The 22,383-nt window shown below is 34.5% G+C and overlaps 1 protein-coding gene across 4 annotated transcripts; it reads left to right on the top strand.

Moving 5' to 3' along the window:
• The first annotated feature begins 549 nt into the window (after positions 1–549).
• Positions 550–21,876, top strand: LOC125669931 (netrin-1-like). 4 transcript variants are annotated; one of them, XM_048904791.2, is made up of 7 exons: positions 550–2,097; positions 13,433–13,621; positions 16,746–16,895; positions 17,400–17,456; positions 18,768–18,812; positions 20,333–20,395; positions 20,505–21,876. In XM_048904791.2, the coding sequence occupies exons 1-7, from the start codon at positions 1,062–1,064 to the stop codon at positions 20,846–20,848; spliced, it is 1,884 nt and encodes a 627-aa protein (XP_048760748.1). In that variant the 5' UTR covers positions 550–1,061; the 3' UTR covers positions 20,849–21,876. The 4 variants fall into 4 exon arrangements, with proteins under 4 accessions (XP_048760748.1, XP_048760746.1, XP_056019235.1 ...); XM_048904789.2 differs by lacking the exon at positions 13,433–13,621 and adding an exon at positions 13,186–13,374; XM_056163260.1 differs by lacking the exon at positions 17,400–17,456.
• Positions 21,877–22,383: the final 507 nt, after the last annotated feature.

Here is a 22,383-nt window from a genome sequence, read left to right as displayed (position 1 = left end):
ATTTTGTTTATTTGAATTCAATACCCGTGTACATGTATATGTATGTTTGACGAATGCCGGACAAGGAATTTATGAAAAATAGAAACAATAAATAAGATTTTATTTTTTGTTTTAATTAATTAGATTTGAATAAGAGGGTTGAATAGGTATTTTCCTTCATCAGCAAATAAAGAAAAGAAGAAAAACCCTACAGAAGTTATCTCGTTTATTTTTTAACCCAAATTCCCAATAAATCCGTCGTCTCAGAAGCGCTCTCTATACTAGATAGGAAATTGATAACTGCCTTGGAACTGGGGAGATACTTTGTTTTAACAAGCTTAATGACATATCAACACATATCTTATTCGCACCTACGGTGCCTTTACGAGCGCAAAAAAATGTAGACCAATACCGATTAATTAATACCGGCCATGACGTATCGGGCTTAGTTAATAGAGGCGGGTATTCGTGATGTTCAGAGTCGTAGTAGAATACCCTACCATTGTAAATAGGTGTTTGCTAAGCCATAGCCGCTTTGATTGATAGGAAAGTAGGCGGGCCGATCTGGTGCTGAAAATTCTTATAGGCACATATCATTATTGAAAGAGACTAAGAGAAGCAAACTCATTGTATAAAGCGCAAACGAGAGAATTTTACGTGTTTTTCATATTTTATTGGGGTATATATATTGCTTACTGTATACTTTTCTGTGACGAATGGATTTTAGAGGCGAGCGAATTCGGACAAAGTTGTTATCATAAGGTTAGAAGAAAAGGCGAATTATCAAACGCTGAACCGGTTCATCATCAATAGGGAGATTCAGTCATCCAGTGCACAGTCATCAAATTTTCTTCCTTTAAAAATAAACAAAAGGCAGAAGAATGGAGTTGAGGAAATTCCAACGGCATTGAAGGGATTTTAGATGCATAAAAGATGTTCATGATTTTATGTGGAACCTGATATTGACTCGAGATGAAATTCAGAGATATCATCGTCATGCATTTATAGTATATTATTTCAAAACCTTGTGTATTTTCGTTTATATTTCCTATATCGGATAAGAGAAAATATATCCTGTGACGATGAAAGTTAAATTCAAATATTCTTTGCAGTCACTATTCCGGAATTATTATGTTTACGTCCTGCTCTGGTGTGTGATGTTGGTAGATGTTACGTCGCAGTTCAATAACATGTTTTCTGTCCAGGATCCCCCTGATGACCCTTGTTATGACGAGAGGGGGGAACCTAAAATGTGCATTCCTGATTTCGTGAACGCTGCTTTCGGACAGGAGGTAGTGGCTTCTAGTACATGCGGGTCACCACCAAGCAGATACTGCCAGTCGACTCGAGAGAAGGACAGAGTGGTGAGGAATTGTTTTATCTGTGACGCTAAGCATCCAAAGAGAATGCACCCTCCATCATATCTAACAGATCTTAACAACGCCAACGACTTGACATGCTGGATGTCCAACACCTATATTCAGTACCCTCAGAATGCTACCTTAAAGCTAGCCTTGAATAAAAAGTACGAGCTCACCTACATCAGCTTACAGTTTTGTTCTTCGAGGCCAGAATCTATGGGGATATATAAAAGCATGGATTATGGTAAAACTTGGATTCCATTTCAATATTACTCTAACAGCTGTAAAAAGATGTTTGGAAAATCACCCAAAGGTGTTGTTTCGCGTTCTAACGAGCAAGAAGCACTTTGCACAGAGCAGTACAGTAGTATCGAACCCTTAAACGGGGCTCGAGTGGCGTTCAGTACCCTAGAAGGACGACCGTCGGCTTACGATTTCGAGAATAACGCAATTCTGCAAGACTGGGTCACTGCTACGGACATTATGATAGTCTTCAACAGGCTTAACACCTACAATGATGAAAATGAAGATGACGACGGGGTGAGGGAGAGTTACTATTATGCCATGTCTGATTTGGCTGTGGGTGGAAGATGCAAGTGTAACGGTCATGCCTCGAAATGCGTCAAAAACCGTGCTGGACAGTACGTTTGCGAGTGTAAGCACAACACAGCTGGCAACGACTGCGAAAAGTGCAAACCTTTCCATTTCGACCGACCGTGGGCCCGGGCTACCTCCGCTGACGCCAACGCATGTGTGGGTAGGTATTTTTCTTTTATATATCTCAGTAGAATTATTTTAAAATTCTTGTCTCTTGAGGTGAAAATCCTGCATCAAAAGTTACTCCTCGTGTTTTCAGTAGAGTATATCACTAAATTGGATGACTTAATTATTTGAATATGTAATGTTTAATTTTGGGGTGTTTTATTGCAATGTGCTAATCTCTCTATTTCAGAAATCAATAGGTATCCTTCTGATATTCAATTATAATTTTCAACTTGTTTGTTTTTACCCTCGTCCATTCTGAAGTCAGTGCTGTCAATCAATATTACAAAATCAGCTGATCAATGTAATAACACGGCATGACATTTATAAGTAATCCCTAATCTTGTAAACAGGGTTTAATTTCATTTAATGACAATTATCCAAATATTTTAAACACCTGTTCATTTAAATACTAACAGTACAATGATTCGTTGTGTCATTCATTCCATTAAAGATTTATCCGTTGAGGGGTAACTTAATAAAACGTGTAATTACCCCACACGCAAGCACAGGGAGTCAATGAATTAGAAACATATATATTTTTTTAAAAGAACAAAAACTTACTTGTTTCTGAATTAAAATATTAAACCATGTTAATGAATTTAATGATAAGACACAGAAGAATTTTTGAGGGAGTAGTTAGCAAGATACTTTAAAGAGATATAGCGGAATTTGGTGGGAATTTATTAGTTGTTTTAATCTGATTCTGCACGTGGTTAAAATACACCGAGGTGTTGAGGTGTGCAATACCGCTAAAACATTAAATAAGCAAATATCATACGCAGATAAGCATGTGCTTTTGTCGATGAACATCTCTGATAAGCCGCCTTTAGAACGAGCAATTGCTGGTTTTCCAACTGTGAAAAGATCCCAGTTAAAAAAAAACACCTCAAATTAACCGCGTAAAATTTGGCTTATATTCATTCAAGTCGCCCTCGAATTGAAATGAAATAGTGGGATTCATTTAGTGAAAGCCAAGGAATTGTTTGAAAGGGCAAATAAATAAAGAGAAAAGAATTTTATTTTTTAAAAGAAATGAAAACTTTTTTTTAAATATGGGCAGTGGTATGATTTACCCGATTGTTATTGAGAATCTTTAAAATGTATTTCTGTAAGAGTTTATTTTCATGCATGGTATTTACATTAAAATTATTCAGACTACTTGGTATTGTATTTCTTTTGAAAGAAATTCGAGTAATTAAAAAACTTGGGATTCAAATTTTACAAATTTCACTCTTATTGTTTTGTTGCATGATAAGCAGCTATGTAGGGGTTTTCATATCATTTTATTTGGCTGAGTCACATGTAACCCACACTCGATGACAAAAGAGGCGTAAGAAAAAATGGTGTAACATCTAGGAATGTGGTCTATCTCCTTTTCATTTCAACAGAGAAAAATAAATATTTTTCATTTGCACTTTCAATTTCATTCTTTGTCATGTGTTAAAAATCCAATAATATTTGACCAGCGCGGGTGTCAGTAAGAAAAACCAACCACTTAAATGCCTATACATGGGCGTAACAATTGAAAGCAGTGGACACGTACTTCAGAATCAACCTGTACACATAATTAAAACCCACACAATTAATTATAACACCAGAACATATATGTTTCCTTTGTGAAAATCATTCTGATATAATGCCAGGAAACGGAACACAGGTGTCACTCACTAATCGCTATTTGAAATGGAGATTACTTCGAACACGTTTTCTGATCCGATTTGAGGCATTTTAATTTTATTTCGATTTGGAACTCTATTATCTGTTTTCAGAGCAAGGGATACCTTTCTGGTTTGTTTTATTTCTAAATCACTTTCAATGGCCAAGTCGAACAATGGAGGTGTCAACGCCAAAGCTGTTCAAGTAGACCGAATTAGCGATTATCAGAATTCCGTAGGGGGAAAAGGGACGTAATGTTTTTGCAAGGACAAGCCCCAACAACTTTCCCCCGGGATTACATAAATGCAGACTCAATGTTTAGTCCCTACTCGAGAGGCAGAAATAGAGATGAATATTATCCTGATTTATTTTAACTTTAATGAGAAATTGCAGTTTGGTGATAATGCATAAAACGTTATCAAACACACGGTATTCAAGATTCTTTAAACTGTCAGAGGAGAGTCTAAGAAATATTCTGTTTTCCCCAGTGCCAAATAACGTGGATAAAGGATAAAGAACATCATCAATTATTATTATATTCAAAGATAATATCTTGAATCTTTATAAAAGAGAACCGCACTATCCTCTTTTTTTTTTCACTTGAAAAAATAAAGTGAAGTTAAACTCAACTTAGTGTGCACTTCTAAAAATCTTCATTAGCCCCCAGATAACCAGGTGTTCTAAGCAGACTGGGATTATCAGGAAAGCATTTGTGTTTGAAAGAAACACTTTAGCGAAACTTCAGTGGAAGAGATTCAGTTAATAAAAATTTTAGATTCACACCCCGAAAACGGAAAACCCGTTAGAATGAAATCTTATCTACTGCCCTGCTAATCAAATATTGACGAATCGAACTTAGACAAACAGAATCGAATGAAAATTCACTGTATTGGTTCCTGTAAACGTATGATAGACGTATCGAATATTGTATTTGATCTTTCTCTTGTATTTGTAAAATTACTTATTATGATGACCCAAATATGACAGGATACTCCACCGTAATGAATGTTGAAATATTTCTCAAATAGGGGTAGATATAGACCGATGAGTTACCAGTATTCCAAAAATTTTGCGTACAGGAAATAGCGATTTCCACAGTGTCAACTACAATTCCTTTGATTTTGACAAAATAACAGAATATTTGCTTTCATTCTTGTGAATAGTCACACATCTGATCCCCGATGTCATCATTTGTCTGGCGAAAGATCTACCGACAATTCATGTGGAGGGTTTGCTTTTCTCCTAGTGAACAGCATGACAGGATATTTTAACACCTGTGTAGTATTGATTTGAAGTATACGTCGAAACTCTTCTCCGATAAGCTGACAGAACGGTGTCTCAAGGTGTTTAGTTTGGGCTATTACGATTCGTGCCTTATCGATAGAAATATACCGATATAACACATAAATTAGCAGATTCAATGTCTAATATATGACTCTCACAAAGCTGTAAAAAAAAAAAATGGGCAGATTTCAAAAACTGTTTGGGAAAAAAAAAATGAAAAAAGAAAACTCTACACTGAATCAGAATTTAGTTATATCCGGATAACAAACAGTTGAAGAGGTCCTAAATGCTCGCCTACTTTACATATAAGATGATATCTTCATTGTTATTTTAATTCATGTGTTTGGCTTACACATATTTTTATGAAGGGATTCATTCAATATGCATATACACGGCAATGATCTCGCTGAATAGTGAAAGGTCGCCAAAAACCCACGGAACCAAGTCAATGGTATTCCGTGTAGTGTCGTTGACAGTGAAACTCTACCCGTGATCTTTTCTAACCCCAAGCAAATTGCAGTCGTTCTTGCTTTCTTCCAACAAAGTATATGCAAGTTTCTAATATACGCAGAGGTTGTACACAATTTCATGTTGCGGCCACACACAACTCGCGGTCCAGATACTTTATAATTCTAAAATTGTGACTATTTACTTAAACTAATATCAAACGAAAAATGTGGGGGTCAATCGGGTGTTTCACAATTGAGATTTGAAACGAAAACGTATAATTAACTTAGCATGTCTCGGTGATAATAATTAGGAAGGGCGTAGGGTCAAAAACTTAGTGTCACATTCCGCATGATGTAAATGCTCAGGTTCGACCTCCGAATGGCTATCTTTCCGATTTATTGCATAAACGCCATGATAGATTTTCAGGTTGTTCCCGATACACAATAGTCATCTCAAAGGTAACTTAGAGAAGGCTTTTCAGAACACCTACCCAGAACACAGCTTTTGCCTTGCCCATGGCTCTTTCGTTCTATTTGTTTTGTATTAGGTCTGGGCATTGTGAGAAGACAACAAAGACAGATTGTAATGAACCTTTTCACACTGGCTGTGTTACCCTCGTGGTGGCCAGTAATTTCACCTCATTGACAATCCCAAGTTTCATCTGTTTGGAATGATCAGGATGATTGTTCGTGAAAAAGTATTTGGTAACTCCATCCTCAAGCCATATTTTTTCAACATTGACTAGGATGTACTACACATTGGCTGTGAATTCAAGACTTGTTTGAATTTCTTTCACTTTAGGCTCGCAAGAAGCACATTTAAATTCATGCAATGATATTTCAGTTTTGAATATGTAATTCAAGCATGACTTTACATTTATTCCGGATAATGTCTTGGTATAAATAAAAACCATACTAAGGTTACAGATGAACAAAACGAGTAATATTGTAATGGCTTTAGTTACTAATCCAGGTTGCATTTTAGAAAAGAAGTAAAAGAAAACCCATGATTAAGATATACACTATATTTAAAAGCGCTGAAACCCTCCTTATCAGACCCTTAAGTTAAAATATGCACACCTAACGTTAGTTTGAATGTATTTACCTCTTTCATTAAGAGTAGTGTCACCGAACTTGATAGGCTGATACTTAACCCCGCTCATGGATGTTACGAGACGTAAGGCAAAGGTACCCATTACCCTGTTAGATGGTTAACTGAACTCTTTTTCTGCTCGTGATTTATCGTTTCATATAAATCTACATTAAAATTTTGAAGAAAAAAAATTAATAAACAAAAGCATCCTTTGTTCTCAATGTCTAACGAGGTTGGCGGTCTGCGATTTTAAAGTATACACATATTATATTACTTCGTGCGATTCTGAGGACCTCATACTTCTTTAAAACAAATGTGTTGTGACTGTGGTATTGATGAGACATAGGAAAAGTGTATTAGATTCTATCACTGATACTAAGAATCTGTTATACCAAGGAATGTATCATATTTGAAAACTAGTAGCGACACGACATCATAATTTTTTATTACTTACCGCACTCGACTGCATAAGATTTCCTCGTCCGAAACGACCCGTGCAGAATACAATTAAAACACGCTATGGGAGTCCTGCTATTCAAATTTTATGAATTTTGGTTGTATTTGCAAATACAGATCAAATACTCATCCTCTTAGGTAATAATGGGCGCTAGAATTACAAATACTTCTTGTACATGTAACCATAAAATTCTTGTGGTTAAAGAATACTGATTAAAATATTATCAATGAACAAAGGTTAAGCTAGGACGAAATTAATGCATTTATTATTTGGTTGTCATGGTTGTTAGTAAAACTTCTAAACACTATAGTTAACAGTGTTGTTAACGAGACTTTGTGGTATGTATTAAATCACTACATTGATGATAACACAGCTTTTTGTTCATATACAATAATTGCGCTTTTCTCATAATAGGAAGAAATATATTTGAACAGTTTTCCTCTTTTCATGCTAACTTTATAGCTGTGTTCCGTTTATCGGTAGTTCTTAGACAATCGTTGCTCATCAAATGAAATTTGATACTTTGGAATGAATATAGTTACAAATGCCCCGATAATGCTGAAGAATGAGGACAACACAACATCTTTCAAACTGCAATGGATATTTTTTTCTTCTGCTGTAAAGGCCACACAGAAAAAGAATATGATAACAAATGTTGACGAATCTGCTTTGTTTATCTATTCTTTTTTATTCTGTGCTTTTTAGATGCGAATTTTATTAATCAGGAATCACAGCAGTGCTTCCGGTTCGCTTCAAATATGGCGTATTGATTTCATCAATTATTGTAAATTGTTGCAGCTGCGTCCTATCTTGATAGCAATTGTCAAATACTTTTTTCATGGTTTCTTACACAAACTCCAACGCATAAATATAAAAACCTTACCCTGAAATTTTGCGAACTCAATTTCCTAAAACAAATGATAGACGTGATAATACTCTTATGATGTCAGTACGAAACGCACCGTTTATCGTCTCTCATTTTTAATAAACGTTTCTTTTTTGCCAATACACAATTTAGATAAAAACCATCAACAAGTGATACGGTTTCTTCAGTCAAACGTTTTGATAGTATCTGGGACATTAATTCGCCTTTTAGAAACTAAACGTGATTCCTTTAAGTTAGATGTTCGTCTCAACATAGGAGCTGGCATTTGCCACAGCATTAATATGTCATCATTGCAGACATCAGACAAGAATTGTAAAAATGTCAGATGAAGGTGTGGTGATTGGATGCCAATATAAATGAAAGGTCTCTGAGTTATAGGAATAATTCTTTGAAATAATTTCTACCCTAGCTAGATTGTAAAAGAAATAAAATTATGCTATGTAAAACTAGGACTGTTCGATTTTTTAAAAATGAAATTATTGTGATTGCCCCCCCCCCCCCCCCCAAAAAAAAAAACCCAACATGTATCATATGCATATAATTGAAAGGGTTGGTACAATAGTTTTATGGAAAGTTATATATGTATATAATATCCTATTTAGGTAAAGTGTATGATGTCACGTAATATTTGCATGAACATATTTCAGAATAACAGCACATAAAACAGTTACTATTTCTTGAAATGGCCATGAAATTGTTTTATCTGTCTTTGTTATCAGCAGTAAGGTTCATCAGATGCTCGTGTTATCTAGAATATTCGCTCTCTTTATCTTCATAACATAAACCACGTTTAACTTGGATTAGCAGATATTGTCCAACTGCATTGCTAACGTTTTTCGATCAATTCAACGGTCTACAGTGTAACTACTCCTCGGAACACAGAGGGAGGTAACACACGGGTGGTATCTACAGTTTATAAGGACGGGGTACCCTTGCTTGTTGATAGTAAAACTTTGCTACACTGCAAATTCCCATCAGAATATGGAAGTCATCTAGCTGCTGTATGGTAAATTTGAATGAGTGTTTTCACGGGAAGTTGAAACCGTTTAGCGTTAAGACCTTAATTATACACGGCACGAGTGTACACAATATTACGCTATTTTTGATTTGTGGAGATTTATTTCAAATTCTCGTGTGTACTCCAGTAATCAAGAAAGGATTAGAAGACGACACTGAGACAGTATATTATTTAATTGGGCGTATCTTGTTGAGTGCAAAGATATCACCCTGCAAAGACGATGACCTTCCATTGAAAACAAAGTGGGAAAAGAATGTGGGGTCTCAAGGAATAGGGCCGGCAAGAATATTCTGGATATGTGGGTTTTGATTTGTATCACGTTTCACACTTTATTGCCAATCGTTTCAGAATCACTTTCTGTGAGATTGCTTGAAAACACAAACCAGTAGGGATGACAGGGATATAAAATGATTAATTTTTTTTCATTGACATGATTCTGATCACCAGCGACAGGAGTTGTGACAGTCTTTTATATGGTTCGGTTCGTCGGAAAGAGCACTTGTAGGGAAACCATTGTAGTCCCGCAGAAAATCATGACGGTACATATGATTGGTCATAAAACGGCCTCAGTTGTCAGCGTCAGTTCCTTTCAGTGTGTAAATAAAGGAAGAATAACACGTGTAATTGGATTATCATGTTGAAATTAAACATGCATTTATTTCTTTACACCGTTTCAAGACAGACTCACGAAGGCTTTCTCACTAAATTTGATATCGAGGGGGAACTTGATAATGACACTATTTGGTGCCTAACTATAAGAAATGGTCAAAAATGGCCAATATCTTCATCAAATAACTTTTAGTCTTTAAAAATGAAAAACGCATTTTATTCCCACGTCTTCTCACATATAAACTATCTTTTCAAAGAAGGACGGATGATCATCAGGGCTTTACTATCCCTCCTTTCTTTAAACAGTGCTACTATTCGTGTGGTACTTCGTGCTTTCTAAGGACGGCAATAATACTTTTTCATGTTAATAAGCAAACTGCAAAATTTCCCGTTTATTGTCTCTTTTTAATATTTCTGAAATTCCTTGCGAAGTATGAAGCAACGCTACTCAGTAAAACATTTTGAGTTAACTTTAAAGAGGTTTATATTGATTTCATATCCCGGTATCTTTATAATTCGACCTTCTCAACTTCTCCTTCGAGTGGTTCGAACTAGAATTCCCTTTTGTTTGTTTTACTCAGTTTTGTATTATTCAGCTTAATTCATTTATTTCCTTAAGCATATTCAATCTTCTTTATCTTTTATTCTGTTATGTTATCTAGAATGCATTACCAAATTAAACGCGGTGATTGGTATTCCGTTGAAATAATTTCATATCCAGAACAGTAATAAAAGTCAACGAACGCTTTTTAACTCTTTTTAAAAAATCAATCTTTATTTTTATTTATTTACTCAAACTGTTTCACAGAGTCATGCACACATTTCCTATTGGTAGAAAATCAACGAAAAATTACAAAACCGACTGTTGAACAAAATTTTTACAGTTGAGTAGTCTTCACAAAGATCACAACTGTATTTTTCAAAATGTTAGATTTTTTTCTTCAATCCATGATGTCACCCTGGCTTCTGGGGTACACATATTGGTCCAAAACAAATATATTTGACCTTGCACCTATTTTTCATGACTGCTGAATCATTTTTACTCAGTATTCAACTCGTGTGGCAAAATAAACAATGCAGATCCCCCACTTCAGCACGCATATACTGGCCTAAAAAAATCTTTTGAAAACCATATAGAAATAATTTATGAGAAATGCGATATACGTTAACAGAAGTAAAGGTGGGGTAAATATGAAAAGATATCAAATATGAAATATTAGATACTGGGATGATATAGTATATAAAAATTTAGTTTTTATCTGCGGAAGAGGTAGGCATTCCGTCAAGGATCATATCTATTATCAGAACAAGAAGATTGCGAATTAGGTACACAACGACAGAGTAAATTACGAATCAAAGTCAAATTGGGGGGAGGGGGGGGGGTTCTCTGTTTTCCTTTTGTATGCTAAACATTTGTTAACAGACAATCCTCATTACTAATTTCATAGAGTGCGGATTATTATTTTTTTTTTTCTGATTACATACATTTTACACAGTAAATGCTTGTTCTTTGTACAGAACCTTATTTTTCATTATTTTGAAACACCATTCAAAACTTCTTTCTTTTTCAAAAATTGAAATACTTCGTTTTCGGTCTCAAAAACACTTAGCGTTGTACATTCACCGTAGGGTGAAGTCGTGCAGAATATGATAGACAACGGAAAGGCTGATAGCTTCCTTCCAAAACTCCTAGAAGCATAATTAATCACGATGATAGGGGTTATACATTTGAGTCTAGACGAATAAAATAATGAATATGTTATACACAGAAACAGCTACAAAAACATTAATGAAACGCTAAATCATTTTCAGATTCAATGTCTCATTAATAAATTTTTTATTTTTTTTTTTATTTTTTTTTTATAGATCTTATCAATTAAAATCAGGATAAGATACGCCATAATTATAAATGTTATGTGTCATTAAACTTTTGCTTCTCGAATTCAACGTAAGGTTTGATTTAGTACCACTTAGAGTTTTCGAGATCCTCTTCTGACGACGAAAATAAGATATTTTTTAAAAGAGAATTCTCGAATGAAAATACACTGAACATGCTTGCGATTGGAATTACTCTTTGGTTTGATAGAAGTGCGAAAAGAAAGACAAGGACAAAGAAAGTGACTGGCATCTGTGTAAAGGACCACCCAGTCCAACATATCCTGTATATTGTACAAAGGCGTTCGTAAATTAGCTTGCTGCTGTATTTTATCTCAAACGTCTTTCGTTTTTTACTTCTTTTCAACCTCGTTCCTACGTTGTGCTCGTCAAGCGCTCTTGTTCCTTGCCATGTTTTTGTTAGACGGTAGTAAGTCTTTCGAATGGTAGTTGTATATCATAACCCTTTTTCATATTAAGTGGAACTGAAGTATCAGATATGGCGATATTGAGAGGCATAAATAATATAGTTCACGGCTTTTCACCTCGTTCCCAGCGCTCAATGAGATATGCAACCTGTCTTAAGTCCGCTAAGCGCAACGGGGAGATAAGAGATTTAGGTAGTTATAGGCCGTAATATGACGCTAATCTTCAAATTTTTTTAAATTTGAAATGTGGTTTACACATTGGTCCATGTCAATAATACAAAAATCTGTCAACTTTTAAAAATATATATATAATTTTAGATATTTTTTTGTGATTTTTATTTTTGTGAATGAAAATGCAAAAATATATATATATATATCACCATGTGTACGCAAAAACATTATTTTATCACACATTTAAACTCACACAGTGGTTTAGTCATTGTAAAAACATTGCTTCGGACGTGCAAGATGTGAAAAAATTCCATGCAACCTCGCCTGCTCTAGATCACTGTTTCTCATTCTGTTACCCATCTTTTAGCAAACTCTGATGAGTTTTACGATTTTCCATCTGGAGTCACGCGCAATACATCACTTGGAAACCGACGTGTTTAGATTTTGACATTTTTCGCCTGTACCAAAAACAAAAATAACCAAAAATTGATTTTATTCAAAGAAATTTACAACCAAATGTTCCACACATGTAGCGGAAAGGTATCAGAATTGCATGTTTCAAGGATTGTAAATTTCAGGCATTCGATAACGGACTTCAAGATTATTTTTGTGGCTATATATAAGTGCTAAGCTGTTAAAACCAATTTAGAGTGAAAACTTATTTCCAGCAAACATACAAGAATAACACCTGTTCTGACTGAAATACCTTTTTATTGGGTGTTCTCAAATTCTATTTCGAATTGATTGTTATAGATTTGTAAGTCATACATGTTACATGTGTATTCAAGGCATTGCATTTTTGTGTAACTAAATGTAGAGCTCTCTTTCCTGTGATTATAAACGCGACTGTTCACTCCAGGAATTGCTTCCCTTTTAAAAACCGAATTATACAATCAGCTAGCAATGCTTTTCAAAACACAAGAAATGTATATGTGTTTGTCTTACGGGCCCCATTGTGGAAAGTAATTTATACATATATCTACATCATATGTACGTGTAGACGTCATTCATTCGTATGAATGTCGGGGGGATTAACTCCAGGGTGGAAATGTTTCTTCTGCCAGATCATTAAAGAAAAGCGAAAATCAAGCGGGCAGCTGTAGGGTCCTTGCCACCAATTTGTTTATGAATCATTTCCTATTTGTATGTTTCAGCTTGTAATTGCAATCTTCATGCTCGTCGTTGTCGTTTTAACATTGGTTTATACACTCTCTCTGGACAAAAGAGCGGTGGAGTTTGTGTCAAATGCCGACATAATACGGCGGGCCGCAATTGCCATTACTGTCGCCAGGGATATTACAGAGACCCCCAGAAACTGATTACGCACCGCAAAGCATGCAAAGGTGAGAGATTCCTGAACCAATATGTTTTAACGTCTTTGTATATATTTTTATTTTGCAGCATGTAATTGTAATTTGCATGCGAGACGATGCCACTTCAATAGGGAGTTGTACCTCCTTTCTGGGCAAAAGAGTGGAGGAGTGTGTCTCCGCTGCAAACACAACACGGCTGGGCGGTTTTGCCACTATTGTCGGGAAGGGTATTACCGCGATCCCACGAAAACTCTTACTGATAGAAGGGCGTGTAAAGGTATGGGGCTCGTCCACACCGTAGTTTTAAAAACAACAAGCACCTGCACTCCATATTCAGAGGCTCAATCGGACTAAGGAAAAGTCAAACATGCAAAAAAGAACTCGGACAACTTCCAGAGATTTTGAACGCGTTCTAGTGCCGTTTGAACCTCTCTGCACCCCCTGTCTTCCTCTCTCCTGTCTTTGGTGCCGGCTCTATTTTTTTTCAGTTTGCTTTTAATATTTTCATTAGAGGATAAAATATTGCTTTTCTTATTTTTGGGTTAGAGAGTTTATACCTTTACATAGTGTGACTGCTTCTTCTTTCACCTGTTTATCATCCTTAATATCAACATGCAAACTTTATATTTTAAGTTTATTTAAACGCACTCTTTCTGTATATTGAATTTCATCATAACACTGTAAACACGTTTAATATTTCGATCACTCGATTTAGCCTCAAACATTAACATCTTTTCAAAATCGTAACCGCTGAAAAATAATAACAAATGAAAACATATCGTTAAACATCTGTAACATTATTTACACGCAAACGAAATATGATCTTTGCGTATGGCTTGTTAACTGATAGAGTGTAGTCCTCCATGCATAGATAGCTAACACAAGAGACAAATTCCATACGTAACATTCAGAGCTTGCAACATCACGAACACTAAAAAATATTCTTTTAACATTGCTTTTTGCATAAATATATTAATATTTCTTATAACATGTATAACTAACCTTACAACATTTAGATTTGTATTTCATTATGATATACATGAAATTAAAAAAAATATATATCGGAGATACGATGTTACTGTGGACAAAAAAGTTTTTCTAGTCTTCTTTAACAACTGTGTACACAACGTTTATGAATTATATCCACCGTCGCATATACACGTAAATTTACAACTGGACTTTTACATGTACTCGTGAACATTTTCAATGAGAAAAAATCTACACTTTGATAAAGATTTGACGACATATTGTAGACCCAAGGATAAAACTAAATTTTACAACAGCTGTTTACAATTTATCCTCGTATTGAATGCCTACTCTAAAATATAATGCGAGTTTCTCATGTACCTCCACATGTTAAAGAGGAACTTCTGTAGGCGGGCGGCGATTCCCAGGTGTTTCATGCTAATCTAGATACATAGATCACTAGTTGTAATGATTTTACGAAGTAGATATTAAAGAATTATATGATTTTCTTCGCTGAGATAATTAGTCGCACGTTGCTGAGGTTTCAGAAACATTCCAGGAAGAGGCGCATTCGTGACGTGAGACTGGTGTGCCAGTAATTCCTGCGAAACGAAGGGGAGGTCTCCATTTCTGCGCAAAATTTGTAAATTTCAACACACACACACACACCAAAAAAAAACTAAAACAAATTATTTATTAGATTCATATACAGGTAGAAAAAGAATGAAACTGGTTTTAAAATGACATTGGTATTCCATATACATGCGTACAGTGATATAATAATTACATGTACAGGGCCGTAACTGCCGATGAGGCAGACGAGGCAACTGCCTCGTCTGATTTTTTGGCAAAAAAGAAAATAAAATTATATAAATGTTATATTATAGGATATATGTTTAAAATGAAGACAAGCACCTTTGTCTTTGACACCATATTACGATTCTTTACATAGTACAAATGAAACACAAACATGATAAATTGGGATTTAAAAAGTGTCATTTTCAGTCGTAAAGTCAATCGGCGGCCCCCAATCCCCTGCCTCCCCTGATTTAGAACCCTACTTACGGCCCTGATGTATATTCAGTTAGTAAGATTTTATGAATTAATCATCCATACTTTCTAGAAATGCTGGTAGTGAGTAATCTAGTACCATGCAATTTATGTGTACATGTTTATTGGTCAGCAACTTTAAAGTGATATACCAGTTCAAGTGAAGACACCTTGAATAAGTTCTATGAAACTACAATCAATCACAGACGTAAAGGGTCTGCAATATTCATTTTCTCTCACAGGCACGGCAAGGAATGCCGTACCCATCTCAACCAAAGAGGTCCTCAAATTCGTTTCCTATTATCAATACCTCATTACGATGGAGAAGGTCTTTAATACATCTTTAATGCCTCTGGAAGTAAGGGCATCGCCATTCTTGATTTTCTTTCATCCTTCGTATCCCATTCTAGCAACATACATTTTAGTTCAGACCCCCTCCTTTAATAATGATAATTTAAAGCCAGTAAAATTACAATTGGTCGTGGCATTAGAAATACAGGACAAAACAGTTTTGATTTACAAAACAAGGATGAGAAGTGTATCAAGGGTCTTGGCAAATCTTCAACAACGAGTAGAAGTCGCACAGGAAAAAATCTTACAGCTAGATGTACACAAAATTACAATTAAACGCAGTTCTTGTAGAAATTACACTTAAACAGTCTCCCCTTCTCGATTAATTTGGAATCATTAAAACCGTTCTTTGTAACATTACACCCCGATTTTTTCAATTCATTACAAATCAGACGTGCATTTCTTTTAGTGAAAGCGAGAAAGCAAATATACTCAGATAATTGGTTCTATGAGAGAAGAGTGCACCGACGCTATTAGCGAGATACATTGTAATTTTGAGTAGTTAACTCGATCCTCGAGGTGTAAAAGAATCCGAGTAGACTTCCGGAAAAGTAATACAAACTAGTTCGAAAATTAGAAAGCGTGGGGATTAAGATAATAAATTTTTGAGGAGAAAAAATTGATCTAGAATTGATCGGGAATCTTTCTTCATATGAACATTTGCTAATCATTTTGAATGTCACCTCAAGACAACGTTGGACAAATTTGAAGGTGAATGAAGCGAGGACATGAAATTGACATGCCATATGGGGCTTTCTCCAACCTATCGTTCAAAGATGTAACAATTTTAGTATTTCCTTCCTGGCTTGCTTATTTATTTTATCATAGTTGTTTATTTCCATGTACTACTAATGATCATACTTGATTTTTCTGTGTAAAATTGTTTTTAAAGTATTTGCGAATTTATGGAAATCCTATATTAATTTCGCATGTATAGGCCTACTCGGTACTGAGAATAAAGTTTTTTTTAGCAAGAAAAGGTTCACGATCGTGAATTGAAGTGAGTATTATTTTGTTACTGATGTCTATTTCAGCCTGCAACTGTCACCCAGTCGGCGCTCTTGGTAAAATCTGTAACCAAACTTCTGGTCAATGCCCCTGTAAAGATGGCGTCATCGGACGAACATGCAACCGTTGTCATAGTGACTACGACCAAACTGCCTCGCTGATACAACCTTGTATTAGTAAGTGCTACATTTTTATTGCTCGTTCCTATGGTTTTTTTCTTCTGATTTTGAATTCAGTGATTGTCTGTGCTGATTTCTAGCTTGTACAATCTATTTATTATATTCCGGTGTATTTTACGGTTTGAAGTTGTTTTACAATATAATGAGAACGTACATGTATATATTTGTTTAACCATTTGTGTTTTTGGTGAAAATTGAAAGTTTCCCTGTGATGTGTATATATATTTTTTTATTTCGTTATTTTTATCACAATACGTGATTAAATAGTTTACAGAATTATCCGATCTACTAGCATTATTAACATTTAAACTATATATAAAATCATCCGAAGTTTCTTTTTTGTATGTAATCATGTGGTTGTGTTTTAACTGTTCATGTACATCTTTTACGCAAAGTTAAGATCAAATTATCTTTAAATTTACAGAATCGGTCTTTTGTTCGTATATCTTTTGAAAGTGAAACGTAAAGATTAAGAAATCTCGATCATATTTTCGTTTTCAGTTGCAACGACGACAACACCACCACTTATAAATACTACTACAGATGGCGCTCCAACTAGTTAGTGATTCAGACATTTTGCGCATGCGTAGTCAAAACACTCTTATGACATCTGGCTAAGACTTTTCTCACGATAAATTGCTTTCAAAAATTGTAAAATACGCACTGGAAATAATATGTCGGGGCTTCTTTCATTCTCAGTCTGGCATGAATAGAGTAGTAAGATATGGGTAATTAATGAATAGACAGTAATGTCTGTAGAGCATCGTATAATGGCGTAAGGAAAGACTACATAAGCATGACCAGAATCCATTAGTCTGCTCCATTTACTGGAGATGGATAAACAGCACGTCTAAGGCACTGATATTTGGTGTTTTTTATGTATGACATAAACGGGTGTGGTTGATGAGCGACACGGCATGTTCTTGCAAATTTCAACACGAAAGTAAAATTCATTAACCTCTCTCTCTCTGTCTTTCTGTCACCATGAAAGTAATCAATGCATGTCAGTTTCACCTTTGTCTTGAATGGTGCTCGTTTCCATGTAGATATAGGTCTTATGTTTTCTCTCGTCTGCTTTCGGTTGTGTTTCTCTACAGAATACAGAACCATTTTTTCACTGAATATCCAACGATACCTAGTTATATAAAGGGATTGCACTGCATAATGGCAATTTGTGTAATAGGTACCAGCTGAATGTGTTAAGATACAAAAAATGGCAAAAAGCAAAAAGGCTTGCTTTTATAGCTACAATGCTTTCCATATATATATATATATATATATATATATATATATATATATATATATATATATAGTTTATTATCAGTGTTCAGTATATATCTACAGCGTTTGTTATGAAAGAGTTCAATTTCTTGTTCGAATTGTTATTCTTAAATGTTTCAATTTACATGCTAATTGATAAATACCTAGAGGAAATTTCGATAATCATAATTTCTTTTGTGGAAAACACTCTCAATTTTATATCATCTCTAATACGATTTCACATGGCGAACATTTTGCACCATATGTTTATAGATTTAGAATCGGTTCAACCATTGAGAATCCCTAATTGTTTTTCCTACTTCCAACACTCGAAAAACAAATTGCCACACGTTTAATTTCTTTTTGGAGAGGTTTTAACAGCTGAACCGACTAACGCTCTTTAGAATTTTGAGTGTGTTTGGGATGGTAACGTGAATTTCAAGACAATCTATGATAAAGCAAATAATTTATGGCCTGACATCCAAATGATTAATCAAATTTACATATAAAATTTTATAAATGTTCACTTATCGTTTTTTTTTAAAGAGTACATTTTCATTGTGTGTTCTGTATTACATTATTCTTAATAAATTATCTTAATTCTTTCAGAGCGACCGAAAACAACACCGACTGTTAAACCACCAAAGAAGGATTGTAAGTCGTTATTTTATATAATTATAAATTCCAGAAGATTAAAAGTTTTTGGATAAGAGATATATTCAACAACGATTAGATATTAAAGAAAATTATTCTGCAGACATGCTATCGAAGTTGCATGTATAGCTAGAGACTAAGATGTACATGTATTCAAATTGGTCGTAATAGGCATCTTTGTCTTTAAGGTGCTATTTTCAACTCCATTTGACTACGAGACTTTTCTGTCATTAATTTGGAAAATAATTCAAGATATGGTCGAAGTAATGACACAGGACAACTCTTAGAAAACCTTTAATACCTGAACATAGATTCCAAATTGGGTCAAGCAACTTTGGATTAAACACTTATTAGTATTCACTTCGACATTTTCTTGGAATTTTGTGCCGTTTATAGATCATATATGCTGTACGTAACAGCCAGTCTAGACGCCTGGGAGTGGGTATATAAAACCATTGAAAGTTCTTTGGAACAAATGAAATGTCAAATTGCAAGAGAAGAAGCCAGAAGAGATTTAGATGAAGCGACGACGCCAATATTTTTATTTGTTTTCCAATTTAGAATTTTTGCAATGTGTTGATTTCTTCCTGCGTTATCAACAAATTCATTTTGTTTAGACTAAACTTTGTTATACCTGTAAATTAATGAATCTGTCTTTAGACAAGATAGCTATCACAATGAAAGATAAGGCATGGTGCTTTCCAGCGGAATTTCAGCGATCCAGTAAATAAAGTTAAGCAGGGTTTAGAAATTCAAAAAGCTAATGTACTGAAATTCTATATGATTAGTTGCTGCAGGATTATTTTTATTATATATCAACAGAATGAGGTTATGAAACCGGAGAGAAAATCGTCTCATCTCACCTTTGTAATTTGATAGAACATAGAACTTACATAGTGTTCAGATCTCTGCCGAAATCCCATAAAACATTGACTTCTAACTGTCAAAACGAAGGCTTTGAGTCTTCCAGACTTTTAATAATATTCTAGTAATTTCAAGATGTAGTTTGGATTTTCAAAACCAACGACACGTTTCTCACTGATTAAAATTCTACATTAAAGGATTTTTTCCTCATTGGATATTCTTAATTTGTGTTTTGTGCATTAAAGTTCACCTGATTGGGTTTTATGTCTGTCTTTGTTATAAAAACGAACTCCTAATATCCTATGTCGTATGACGATGATTTCCGTTCGACCTTAAGGATTACGGTAATATTTATATTGAAGTACAAATTGCTGAAGGACACACGTAATTTGAATAGGACATCATTTTCATGAATTTTATCAAAGACCTATATTCGTCTACAAGACTTAGTGACTGCAGATTATAGAGTAATGAATACTGATATTGATAATTCAATTATTTTCACGACACAACATTCAAATACCTCAGTAGATAATATCTTAGCTATATGGCATGCATGTCTAAACTTTGTATTGTGCATAGGTTTTATGCAGTAAGCATTGTTCTTCAAGACACATTTTATAATATACATGTACACGTATGTTGGGATTTTTTAGATTCAAAATGTAGGAAGAAACAAAGAAGAATCAACCTCCGCAAATTCTGTCGGAGAGATTATGGTATGTATGACAAATTAAGTTAAAAGGCTTGTCTGTTGATGAAACTCCATAGGTTTATGGAGAAAGATCGGGTGAATGTTACTTATCTGTTAATCTTTTCAAATTTCAGCTATCCAGGCCAACATTTTGTCTCGCAAGACAGTGGGAGAATGGGTGAAATATACAATAAATGTCATAAGTATATACAAACGCAATTCTCAGCAGAAGCGAGGCGAAACATCCCTCTGGGTTCCCAAACGCGATGTGAAATACAAATGTCCGAAACTGCGTTTAGGCAGACGGTATTTCCTAATTGGTCGTCAGCGAAAAGCTTACGGCAAGCCCGGATACATTGCAGATAAAAGTACAGTTGTGATTAGACATCGCGACCGATGGCATAAAAGAATAAAGTTATTCATGAGGAAAGAGAGAAGAGGAAAATGTAATAGTTCAGATCGTAGGAAAAGAACATAGTGTTATATCACGATTATATCGAAATGGTTGTGAACAAAATTAAAACCAAACCAAAGATTTATTACCGAACAGAATAGAGTCTTGGTTGGGTGCTACAATCAAAGTGTTTATGAGGACGCCCTCTTAAATTTTGGAGTACTTCCGATATTACTGTGCGATGCTTTTTAAAAGAGGACGTTTGGAGCACGTGATTATGCCAAATATATGTTACAGTGGGAACTGCCGCGTGAGCTTTTGGGGTCACGTGACATGTGATATGAATGCGAAAGTGACAGTACTTTTAGACTGCCTTTATATTCATACGAGTATTCTAATAAAGGATCTCTTCTGTTGTTGACTAGTACAGTGTATATTTCATAACAGAATAATTTTACTTACAAAGAAGGATTCGAGGACATTGCTTAGAATGAAGGGCTGCGTTGGCGAAATAACTAGATTGTGTGAATATTTTGATTTGTATATTTTGCCAAAGTCTTTAAATTAATTTTGTTGTACATTTCCAGTTTGTTATGAAAAGCAATTTGTTGTAAATAAACCATTTTTGTATTATGTAATATCAAATTTTGAGCACATATGATATTAAGTATTTCATTTTGGGTAACTACTTTCAGAATTAAGAGATGACGCACAATCAATTTTCTTAACGTTTTTCTACTTGAAATTGATTTCGCAATATCGTCGATGATCCGTAATATGAATGAAATTACCATGATAACGAGCATAAAGTTTCGAAGAAAATTACAAAAATATGCTGAAACAAGGTTATTTGTAAATAGTGCATTTTCGTGTCAATTTCATGACATTCTAGAGTTGCAGAATTAAGCTGCAATTTAGATGAAATGGAATACTCTCAATGGTCAGTATATAATCTGATGACGTCATTATATTTATTTATAGTCGTTACTTATCTGTTGTAATTACAGTTCACATTACTTGCAATTAAATGTATTCTGATTAAGGAAGCTATAATTATCCGTCATTTCTTAAATCTCAACACATGAACCAAAATAAAATTTATTTGAAATGTCGTTACTTTTTTTGTACTTGTGAGTATTGCTATCAGCGAGTTCGTATTTCGGTTAAACAAATTACGCCTGCAAATGTTGATTATAACATGGCAATTAATAGAACACGGCAAAATATTTCGGTTATCATAAGATGACAATTATTTTTACCATCATTAAATTTTCAGTAATTTCTACCGATACATTCTGCGTATTAAACACAAAGCATTGATTTGGGAAGAGAAAGCTTGCATAAGATGTGTTTTTCAAGTGTTCTGAAGTAACTCAACATATCGGTCCTAAAATTGAGATTTGAAGATTGTGAAAATTAGGTACTACTTCATATATAATAGCACTGATCTTGCAATTAGAATATACAAGCATTCTTTGAAAATTTATAAAAAAAATTATCTATTAGATATACCGATTGTAATTTTCTAAGTTGTCAAATAAATTCTGTAAAAATAAATTTTAAACAAACGTTCCTGTGGGGGGAAAATTCGTATTGACAGGAAAATGTATGTAAGATTT

This window comes from Ostrea edulis, chromosome 4 (genome assembly GCF_947568905.1).
Source record: "Ostrea edulis chromosome 4, xbOstEdul1.1, whole genome shotgun sequence".
In the NCBI taxonomy this organism is placed as follows: Eukaryota; Metazoa; Mollusca; class Bivalvia; order Ostreida; family Ostreidae; genus Ostrea; species Ostrea edulis.
Note: the sequence above shows the minus strand (reverse complement) of the source record. Positions and strands in the feature narration are given on the sequence as shown.

Bases quoted from the DNA above. Each gene is read 5' to 3' on its own strand.
- LOC125669931 (XM_048904791.2), top strand. From the start codon at position 1,062: ATGAAAGTTAAATTCAAATATTCTTTGCAGTCACTATTCCGGAATTAT. The intron at 2,098-13,432 runs GTAGGTATTTTT...TTTATTTTGCAG, and splicing joins TGACGCCAACGCATGTGTGG to CATGTAATTGTAATTTGCAT. The intron at 13,622-16,745 runs GTATGGGGCTCG...TGTCTATTTCAG, and splicing joins TGATAGAAGGGCGTGTAAAG to CCTGCAACTGTCACCCAGTC.